The sequence below is a fragment of the Asparagus officinalis genome, chromosome 4 (assembly GCF_001876935.1).
Source record: "Asparagus officinalis chromosome 4, Aspof.V1, whole genome shotgun sequence".
NCBI lineage: Eukaryota > Viridiplantae > Streptophyta > Magnoliopsida > Asparagales > Asparagaceae > Asparagus > Asparagus officinalis.
This window is the reverse complement of record NC_033797.1, coordinates 88,179,222-88,190,984: the sequence shown is the minus strand read 5'-3', so window position 1 is coordinate 88,190,984 and position 11,763 is coordinate 88,179,222. Positions and strand designations below refer to the sequence as shown.

General features: G+C 38.3%; 2 protein-coding genes across 2 annotated transcripts in view; both read left to right on the top strand.

The window, feature by feature from the left end:
* Nucleotides 1-946, top strand: part of LOC109837822 (arginine decarboxylase-like) — a 2,783-nt gene extending 1,837 nt beyond the window's left edge. Inside the window, 2 exon segments of the mRNA XM_020406187.1 lie at nt 1-350; nt 352-946. The exon segment at nt 1-350 is cut by the window's left edge and continues 11 nt beyond it. Of these exon segments, the coding sequence (XP_020261776.1) occupies nt 1-350; nt 352-462 (461 nt within the window). The 3' untranslated portion in view covers nt 463-946.
* LOC109839024 lies at nt 2,331-8,977 on the top strand. The gene is made up of 3 exons (XM_020407454.1): nt 2,331-2,757; nt 3,342-3,876; nt 8,596-8,977. Exons 1-3 carry the CDS (start codon nt 2,331-2,333, stop codon nt 8,975-8,977), a joined length of 1,344 nt encoding a protein of 447 aa, XP_020263043.1.

The window sequence follows — 11,763 nt, the reverse complement described above, 5'->3', positions numbered from 1 at the left end:
ATTTGGTTTTTAGGGAGATTCACCCAGAGGATCCGGTTAAAACATACCATGTGAATCTGTCCATATTTACATCTGTTCCTGATTTTTGGGCGATTGGGCAGCTGTTTCCGATCCTCCCCATTCATCGTCTGGACGAGGAGCCATCTGTGGACGGAGTCCTCTCGGACTTAACCTGCGACAGTGACGGGAAGATTAACCGCTTCATTGGCGGCAAAGAGCTCTGCCTCTCCACAATTTGGGGAGAGAGGGGAGGGGTTACTACCTGGGGATGTTGTCTGGGTGGGCCGTACCAGGAGGCGCTTGGGGGGCTGCACAACCTCGTTGTGTGGCCCAGCGTGGTGAGGGTTGGTGCAGAGCGAGGGTGCCCACTGCTTCGCCGTGACCAGGCGGCGCCCGGGCCGTCGAGCGCGGGACGTGCTTCGCGTGATGCAGCACGAGCCCGAGGTGATGTTCGAGGGGTGAAGCGGCGGCGGAGGAGTGCGGGTGTTTGTGGTCGCCCTGTTGCTTGAGCGCTGGCGAGGGCATTCAACTCCATGCCTTATCTTGCCTTCGGAGCTGAAGCGGACTCTGAGAGCGGAGGTGAGAATGTCGTCAGCAGTGACGAGGACGACGGTGTGGAGTGGGACCTCATGAGGGGGCTCACCATGTAGAGGTAGAGACGGCCTCCACCTGACCTGAATAAATAAAATGGCTTAGCCTCGGAGCGTATCGAAGTTTCCTATGTTTATTTTTCATTTTTCATTTTTTAGTGTTCGTGGGTTTTAAGTGTTATGTGGGCTGAATTGTGGTTTAGTTTTGTCGTCAGTGTCCCTGTGTCTTGTATGTCCCGGTCTGTCGTATCTCTGTAGTGTGGTCTATCTCTGTAGTATGGCGATGATCTGAGAAGAAGATTTAACTGTTATTTTAGCTGTCATGGTTGGAAATTTGAGTTCCGCTTTTTCATTTATTATTATTATCTTTCTTTTTCTGCTTACTATTGAACTTCTTTTTTAAGTGCCTTTTTGTCTTGATTAGACCATAAAGTCAACAAACTTTGAAAGGTTTGCTCTTTGCTTACATCAGAATCTGAATATTCTTGAGGTTGCTTGGCAACGTTTGTAGGGGGGGTGGGTGGATCGGTCAAACATGACCAACTCAATTTATGTGTTTAACTCGAGGATTAAGATGTTCAGATATTCTTTTTCTTTTTTTCTTTTTTTTCTAATTTGAGAGAGAAGATCGAATGTTAACATCAGTAAGTCTATATCAATCGATTCTTCTCCGTTCCTTATTTTAGAAAAAAAAAATAGCAAAGTAATAATAGTCCAGATTTGCATATTTTTCACGGTTAGCATCCAAATTTTTTAAAAAAATCAAGGAAAAATTGCTTTAAGGCCCCAAAATTAAAAAAACAATGTGGCCCAGACCCATGTACTTTGGTCCATATGACTAAGCCCTTAATAATTTAACAAAATGTAACTGAGCCCTAAAAGCACTTCTCCCAGCCGTATTTGCACTCAGCCTCCCTAAAATACCTCCGCCTTCAACTCCGTGCCTCGAAAACGAGATCCGATCGCTGGCGATCCCTCCTCGTCGCATTTAAGGCGAGGTGATGGCCGTTTTGGGGGAAAATTTTGGCACGCTCCCTCCGTTATATATGCTGTTAACCCACTCGGCTTTGAATAGAGTGTATTTATGGTGCAAATAGCAGATTTTTGCGGTTAGGGCCTATGATCTTCAGCCCCCTACTTGTCCTAAAGTGCCCTTCATAACTCCTCTTAAATCCCCTTTATTTATGGCGGAGAGCCCCCTTATTTGCATGGTTTCCTTGGGTGAGAGAGCAGTGTTCTCAAGGGTAACTTGTGCAACCTCTTTTTTTGAGTTTAAGTTCGACGTGGCTGAGAGGTTGAAGGTTCCTTATGATGCGCTATCAATGGTTTATAAATCTGAAAGGATCCCTGATCTGAGTTTTGAGATCGAGAATGAGGATGATATGGAGTGTATGGTGGAGCACAACCGTAATATCGGGTGTCTGGAGATCCATATTCGAGCTACTATAGATGTAGATGTTTCCAGATGTTAGAACACCCCGAAGCAACCTCCTGAAATGTAAGTTATATTTACACTTAATTTATTTGAAAACTTATGAATTGCGTGAGTAAAATGTGGAGAAATGATAACATAGCGAATTGTTTCAGGTTAAATGTTAGCTTTTAACTGATATATGTTAACTTTCTACCGAAGGTTGTTAAGCTTTACGGCATATGTGTTAACTCTTAAGGGTACTGTAGAATTTAATTACAAGTCCTGTTCGTTATTTTAAGAAAAAATAATTATATTTGTGCAGCATTATGAATACACTGAAGCCAAAGTTTATTGATAGTATTTCTGCCGCAAATCATGGTTCTGAAAGAATTCCAATTGATAATCCCAGCGGTAACAGTGTAGTGCGTTCTGATGACATTATTAACAGCACAGTAATGATTCCTGGTTGGTGGCATAATGCATTAACTGAAGAAGGTCAAGAATTTGAAAGTGCAAAAGAATTAAGGTTGGCGCTGACATACTATGCTCTGGCCAAAATGTTTGATTATGTGTTTAAAAAGAACAAGCCAAAACGTATCCGTGTATATTGTCGATATAAAGAAACTTACAAGTGCCCATGGATGTTGTTTGCTTCACCTGTTAAGAATGAAAAGAGACTTTCGATCAAGAAGTTTGTTAATGAACATACTTGTGGGCAGTACGGACAAAATACAAGTCGTTCAAGGGCATCCCGTAAATTTATTGCAACACAGTTACAACCACTCCTGAAGGTCGTCCAAAAATTCGACCCGTTGATGTGCAAAAGGAGTTCCTCACAAACTACGGCCTTAGAATTGATTACAGTAAGATATGGTGGGGGAAAGAGAGAGCACAGGAGAAACTTTACGAGGATATATATGAGTCGTATGATCAACTACGATGGTAAATGCTGAGCTTTATTGTTAACTTGTTAAGTTTCAAAGTTTGCTTGTTAAAATAAATAGTTAACATGTTCCTTGTTAAGTTCATTGATAACATTGATAACATGTTAAGTTTCACCACTAACATGTTAACTTTCTCTGTTACATTGTTAAGTTACGCAGGTAATTTGTTAACTTTATTTGTTAACTTGTTAAGTTACTCGAATAATGTGTTAGCTTTTTTTGGTCGCTTGTTAAGCTACACGGATAACATGTTAACTTGTTGGGTTGTTTCTTCTTACACGACTAGGTATGAGCGCATGGTAAAAGAGACAAATCCCAGCAGTTATATACATGTTGACCAAAATGAGGGAAGGTTTTTGAGACTCTTTGTTTGTTATGCTGCATGCATCAAAGGTTTCTTGAGTGGATGCAGACCCCTTCTATTTTTGGACGGTACATTTTTGAAGGATCGATATAAAGGTATGCTCCTTTCGGCCATAGCATACGATGGGAACCAAGGTATATTTCCATTAGCGTATTGCATATGTGATCAAGAGAATTTGATGAATTGGAAGTGGTTCCTCCAAGATCTATGGTCCATACTTTATGAGAGGGCTGACCCTTACAATCCTCCCCACCAATTGGTTATAATTTCTGATGCGGACAAAGGAATTAAAGAATCAGTAAAAGAGTATTTTTCAGAAGCTCTACACTCGAGGTGTGTTCTACATCTTGTTGAAAATTTTAGGTTAAAGCTTAAGGACGTGGGTATGAAGTCGAATGACACTCATGTTCTGGGGAACTTACTCCAAATTGCTTGTTATAAATACACAATAGCAGAATGGAATGAGTACATGAAAGAGATATATGACATGGATCCAAGGGCAAACAACATTACTGTGAACTACTCTCCTGATCAATGGGCAAATGCATTCTTCCCGGGAATAAGGTAATTATTTGGCTGTTCTATATCTATGCTAATGTATGAACTTATGCTATTTAGCATGTTATCTTTGGATTTGTTAAATTCTATATCAGAGCTGTTAACTATATTCAGTTATTTCTTAATTGATAACAAAATTTCCGAGGCTGTTCACTATGTTCATTTATTTGTTAACTCTTATATCTGACCTGTTAACTCTTGTCTGTAAACTGTTATCTGTACATCATTAATTGTTAATTCTATTTAATTATTTGTTAACTCTTGTTGCTAACATGTCAACTGTAAGGACCCTGATTTTTGATTTTTGATTTGAATAAATTTTTCTGGTATTTAAATATTAAATATTATTTTTCTAAAAGAGTATTTGTATTTTCCCTAATTTTCTATGATTTAAAAATACGGTATTATAATATTTTAATGGTTTTGCTAATTATAAATTTAGCTGTTCGGTAAAACTTTTAAATTAATAGTTAATTATTCATTATTGTTATTATTATTTTGACCATAAATTTTTAATATTTATTTGAATAATTTTTCTTGTATTTTTTTATACGGGTATTTTTCCTTGCGTTTTCCCGCTCACTGGTATATCACTCTGTATTTCTCTCTCCTATCCCACTCCCCCTAAATCACTCCTTATTTCACTCCCTAAATCCCGCAATTCCCTTCTCGTGCTTCCCCCTGAGATTCCCCTCTCTATTTTAATCCTCCTCTCACGTCGCTCTCTCACTCAATCAGTCACTCTCTCTCTCTCTCCCATTCACTTCACAACACACACTCTCTCTCTCTTCAATCAAAATCAGCCAAGCCCCGACCGCTGCCCGCATCCGCTGCCTCTACGTCGCTGTTCACCTCCAGCAACTCGTCGTCTCCCATCTCGCGAGCTCTCCCTCAGCCGTCAAACCCGGAACCGCCAGCCATGGCCGCGCCCCATGACCTGAGCTCAGACCCCCCATTATCCGACGCTATGCATCACCGGTCGCCGACGAGTTCCGCGCTGACTTACCACCGCCTCGAGCTCAACCCCAAACCAGACCCGCCTCTTTCTTTAGATCCGTCCGTCAACAGGCCGCCGAGGTCATCGCCGTACCAAACCCCTGTTCGCCGCCCCCTCGTCAACCTCTCCTTCGTGCGGCTCCCCTTCTCAGCCCAGCCAGCACCACCCCACGCCTCGCCTGAGCCGCTCGGCAAGCGCTAGCTCGACGTCCTGGCCACTGTGTCGACCCCTCTCCCCTGTGTCGTCGACCACCAGATCCTAGATCTCAGCGAACTCCTCCATCTCCTCGTCGATAACCAGCTCCTCCCCTGAGTTTGACGCCGCCTTTGCACCACCGTCCAGCAGACCCATCGTGACTCGGTCGTTCAGATCCATTGTACCGCTTCCGCATCGGCACTACTGCCTCGTCATCAGACCCCACGGTCTCGTAGGCAAGATCCCGCTTCGATTAATTTATCATTTCATTATTTATATCTGTATTTATTAATTTTGTAGATTAGACTGTTATTATCTGCGTGGTTTGGTTGATGAGTAATATTAGTAATAATGAGATAATTACTGAGTGGTTATATTCGTAAAAAGGGGAGTAAAATATGTATTCTGAGCCGTATGCGATGAAAGGATATTTTGACGATTATATTATAATTAATTATAAGACGTTTTGAAAGAAATAATATTTGTAAAGACTATTTTGAAATATTATAGTAATAAATAAATTTAAGAGTTTATTTCGGTAATGGATTTATTTTTAGGAAATTTATAATAATTTAAAAGGTTTGTAAAAAGAATCATTTTTAGAGTAATTGTAAATAATTTAAGGAATTTATTTTGAAAAAGGATTTATTTTAGATTAATTATAATGAGGAAATATTTTAAAAAGAAACTATTTTGTAAAAGGACTTTTGAATAAATGGATTTATTATTTTAAAAGATTAGGAATAACTTAAAGGAAATTATTTTGTAAATGATTATTTTGGAATTAATAAGCTAATTATTTTTAAAGGTTAGTTTAAAAATAAATGGTTTATTTTGAGTAATTATAATAATAGATATCTTAAAAGAAATTATTATACTATACATGCACGTCCGATTCATAGTTATCCCATACAGTGATGTCATATTGAGTCTCGTAATTATATTTCATGTGATTACTCATTTGATTCATGTTATTGTCTGATATCATATCTTTATCGTGCTTCCTTATACTTATGCTTGAATACATTAGCCTAGAATTCCTTACAGGTTTGCTTTGCAATTCGCTGCCGGGAAATATATTATTGTTTGCAGCCTTGTATAATAAATTGCCGGTCGTGTATATTATTGATGGCCTTGTATTGTATTCGTTGACTCATTTATGGCTGTGTATCATTGCGGTGGATGGCCTTCGTGCCTATGTATTTGGTTTCATTTCTGTGTCGGCTATACGCCTTGAATTCCTCCAAATTGTGGAGATGAACCGACTATATCATTGTAGGCGATTTCGCCGTTCTCACTAAAATCGGGAGGGGAGATTAACGTCCTGATTTATTGACAATCCTGATTTGAGCCCCTCTACACCTAGGATGATTTGTTTAGACTCTTTCATTCATTCTATTGCTCAATTATTCGAAATTGAATCCGAAGTCGCTTCTCGTTTCCTGTGCCGACCTATCTATAATGGAACTAGATCTTGAAATTCTCCCCGTTGACGTCGTAGGATTCCTTGTTATGTCGTCATTATACTTATGATTATTTTCTATATTTTCTTTGGTTGGATCGCTTCCTCGTTTAGCGTGTATACTTCCTTTTCGACAGTTAGTAGTTGTTTCTTTATTCTGCATCGATCTATCTATCGTCGGACTTGACTGGAAATCTTCATCATTTCTAGTGCATTATAATATTACTATTTTCATATATATATATATATATATAGCCTTGCTGTGATTGAGAACCATTAGCAGTCATGACCATAGTGGCCTTGTGTGACCTAGAGACATGTGCTGTGTTGACTTAGAAAAGCAAGAAGAGTTGGGGTGGGAAAGTCTTTGTTCATGTGATTGGATATGGTTGTTGATATATCTTCCAGGCTCGTACCAGTGGATCGGTGTCGCCACTGAGGTTGAGTTGTTGAGTCAAAGTAGATCGGTGTCGCTATTTTGGTTCATGAATTTATTTGCTTGGATGATGTGCGAATAATCAGTTATACGATGATATGACCGTTGACTCTGTGTGAGATATGTACCCGTGACCTGTTATAGAATGACTAGTTACATGATCTCGTTTCCTGGCTATGTATGAATCCTTGTGAGACGTAGATCAGTTGTATTTTCTTTCCATACATGGATCGGGGTTAATATTTAATTATTTATAATTCGAGACATATGGTATATACATGAGGGTTTCCTTGTTTGGATTATTTCGCTCGACGTACTACGTCTCGAGTTGTAGATTTTTAAGTATTAATTCTATCTAGTGTATAACCCTGTACTTGGATGATTAGTCTGTTCGCTAGCTGCATGATCGACTTGTTACTTGGTTGACCTTCTTGGATACTCCTGATTATTATATTCTAGTGGTAGATTGCATTTAGATTATTAGTATTCCAGTAGCATGCTTCTTTTATTATTATTATCACTGTTTTGCTTTGGTCGTTCGATCGTTCCTATTTCTTTCTGTGGGATCTTGCCGTGTGTCGCACACGTTGACGTACACCTGTTTTTCTCTGGTGTACGTCAGATTTAGGAGATGAGCAGCCTCAGTTCGGGATAGTACAGGAGCCAGATGATTTGCAGCAGTAAGGTCTTCCAGATGGATCAGAAGAACAATCTGAATCTTAGACTTTTATTTCTGTAGTAGTTGATGAGCGCTAGATCTCTTTTGCAGAACCTTACTTTAGTATGATGTTGGATTTAGTTATTTTAGCAGTACTTTCCTTTTATTTCTGTTGGACTATGTATTTTTATATTTTTAGTTGGACGGTTTTGTAATAAGGGCGTGTTTGACCCAACTCTGTGTCCTGGATGATATTCTATTTATGATATGTATCTTTTCCATTCCGAGTTGTTCATTATACTCTTGCTATGTGTGATCGGGGACCCGTGACTTCGTATATTATATTTTTGACGCTTAGCGTATTAGATTGAGAAGACGGGGTCTAGCATTTATCTCTTCTCAGTTTAATACGTCGCGGGCTTATTCGCGTCCCAATTCCCTAGTATTTTGGGAAGCGGGGCGTGACATCAACCATTATGGAAAGCATGTTAACTCTTGTGAAAAACATGTTAACTCTTGTCGCTAACATGTAACTCTTGTGGCTTTAGTACATGTTAACTCTTGTTGCTAATATGTTAACTCTTGTGACAAACATGTTAACTCTTGTTGATAACATGTTAACTCTTGTGGATAACATGTTAACTCTCATGGCTAACATGTTAACTCTTGTGGATAACATGTTAACTCTGGTGGCTAACATGTTAACTGTTAAATGTTAACTATTATATGTAAACTGTTAACTGTAATTGTTAACTCTGGTGGCTAACATGTTAACTGTTAAATGTTAACTATTATATGTAAACTGTTAACTGTAATTCAAAAAAGTTAACTCTATTCAATTATTTGTGTCAATCCTTATTTATGACCTGTTAACTCTTATCTGTAAACTGTTAACTGTAATTCATTACCTGTTAACTCTATTCAATTATTTGTTAACCCTTATTTGTGACCTGTTATAAAGTTATATATAATTTCAGGTATGGGCACGTAACATCTAATGTCGCTGAGTCTTTTAATAATTGGATAAGGAAGGCTAGAATGCTACAGATTCTACAAATAGTTGAGCATATTCGTAAACAGATAATGGTCCGAATGAGTAATCGCCGGTTACTTGGAGATAAATGGGTTAGATATCTCTGTCCACAAACAGAGATGGTGCTTAAAGAAAATATAGAGAAAGGTCGTCCATTAGATGTTAAGCAAGCTGCAGCTGACATATTTGAAGTGCAAGCACATAAAACTACCCGTGTTGATTTGGAGAAGAAGACATGCACTTGCCGTGCTTGGGACGTCATGCGGATTCCGTGTAAAGAAGACATGCACTTGCCGTGCTTGGGACGTCATGCGGATTCCGTGTAAACATGCATGTGCAGTCATCTCATACATGAAGAGATACATTTACCAATATTGCGATTGGTTTATGTCCACAGAAGTATTTAAAAAGAGCTATGGCCCGATTCTCTATCCTATACCAGATTATGAGAAATGAAGCATGCCAAGGGATGAGATCGAGCTACTTCCACCACATACTACCAAAAGAAAGGGGAGAAATAAAACACGACGTATCAACAATCGAACAGTGTACAAACGGCCTTTGAAATGCTCTCGGTGCCACTCTGAAGGCCACAACCGCGCAACTTGCAATGAACCGATCGCCGATTGATATGAGTTGCGGATTTGCCGAAATACTTTTGGGTGTGTGTAATACTTTTGTAGTTAACTGTTTATATGAACTGAAACATATTTGGGTGTTTGTAATACTTTTGTAGTTAACTGTGTATATGAACTGAAATATATTTGGGTGTTTGTAATACTTTTGTAGTTAACTGTGTATATGAACTGAAATATATTTAGGGTAATGTGAACTATAATGAAAATGTTATCTTACTTGGTTTGTAAAGTTACTCAGTTAGATTGTTAAGTTACAGTTAACATATAAAATTTTCTTGGTAGGTTATTAAGTTACACCTATTACATGTTAACTCTTGTGGATAACATGTTGGGTAACATGTTAACTCTTGTCACAAATATGTTAACTTTTGTGGCAAACATGTTAACTCTTGTGGTTAACATGTTAACTCTTTTGGCTAATTTGTTAACTCTTGTGGCAAACATGTTAACTTTTGTGGCAAACATGTTAACTCTTATGGCTAACATGTTAACTCTTTTGGCTAATATGTTAACTCTTGTGGTAAACAAGTTAACTTTTGTGGCAAACATGTTAACTCTTGTTGATAACATGTTAACTCTTGTGGATAACATGTTAACTCTCATTGGTAACATGTTAACTATTGTCGATAACAAGTTAACTCTTGGCGATAACATCTTAACCCTTGTTGATAACATGTTAACTCTTGATGATAATATGTCAACTCTTGTTGCAAACATGTTGACTCTTGTGGATAATAATCGAACTATTAACTGTAATTCTCTGTTAACTTGTTAAGCTATGCAGATAGTACGTTAACTTTCTCTCGTACATTGTTAAGTTACATGGCTAACATGTTAACTTCATTCTTGGTAACATCATCTCTCTCTCCATTCGAGCCCTCTTCATCCTCAACCATCTGCTTGTCCTCCTCATCCTTGATCACTTCGTCTCTCTCTTCGTTCTTACCCATTTCCTCGATACCTTCATTCATGGTGACGTCGTCTCTCTCTCCATAGTTGTCCTCTCCATCGATTTCATGCTTTTCCTCTTCTTCCACTGTAGGGTTTCCTTTCAGCTGCTGTGCAATAAGCTTCTTGACATTGTTCTTTAAAACCAAGGGATCTACTATTGCACAAGATTCGTCCAACCCCTTAACCTTTTCGTTAAGTCTACGAATCTCGTTCATGAAAGTTTAACAATATAATTTATTCGAGACCCTCAGTGTACGGTAAAATCTCTGGTTTAGTTAGCAGCATTTCTCTAAAATTGCAGCTGCTCCTCAACTGGTAACGTTTCAATCACATCTTTCCTTTCGGAAGCCTCATCAATGGCTTTTGACATTATCTATAATTTAGAAATAACAAACAGTTAACATCAAGCTTATAAATGTTAACAGTAAGAGGCCTACAGTTGACACATATAAATTAAAGGTTCTTCAATCATCTATATGTAATATGTTAACTCTTGTTGCTAACATGTTAACTCTCGCGGGTAACATATTAACTCTTGTGGCTAACATGTTAACTCTTGTGGCTAATATGTTAACTTTTGTGGTAAACATGTTAACTTTTGTGGCAAATATGTTCTCTTGTGGCTAACATGTTCACTCTTATTATTAACATGTTAACTCTTGTGGAAAACATGTTATCTATTGTGGCTAACATGTTAACTGTTATGATTAACATGTTAACTGTGGTAATTTAGCACCTTAGAACTTACCAAACCTATTGATCATCTCTTCTCATGTTCCTTCTCTTCTTCCTTCTTTTCAACCTTCTTTTCTTCTTCAATCTTCCTCTTCCTTACTGCTGCTTTCTTCTCCTCCGTATGTACGACTGGACATTGTGGTATAATCCCTTCACTTCTAAGCCTCATCAATGGCCTTCTGATTGGATATTTCTCATCGGATGGGCCAATTTCAGCTATTGGTTTATGTACAACCTGGATGCTAGCTTTTGCAGCCTTGGCAACTATTGTGCGTTTTTGAAAAGATCCATACTTCTCACCAATCTTCACCTAGTTAGTGAGGGGTGGCTTGAATCTATTGTTAAAGGCATATCTTTTAATCCCCGTCATTTCATAGTACCATAGCTACAAATAAATAATACATGTTAGTATGCACTACTAATCTTTTAAACATGATATAGTTAACAGAACTGAACTGAAATATAGTTAACACTGACAACACCAACTTTAATACTAGAAACACTATAGTTAACATGAACTTGAATATAGTTAATCAGATCCTTAAAATAGTTAACATGAACCAGTAAGCCTTAATGGTTTCTTGACGTAAGTTGACAGAATACATACAAGCGTTCACATGCACAGGTTAATCCAACTTACAGGGATCAAAGGCATGCTTCCAGGTACATAGCTTACTCCTGACATGTGCAGACCTTCCCTGGCAATCTTAATTTCTTTCTTCGTCTGATCATAGATGTATTTCCCCCAAGCCACATTCCTCACTCTTTCAATTGAATCAACATATTTG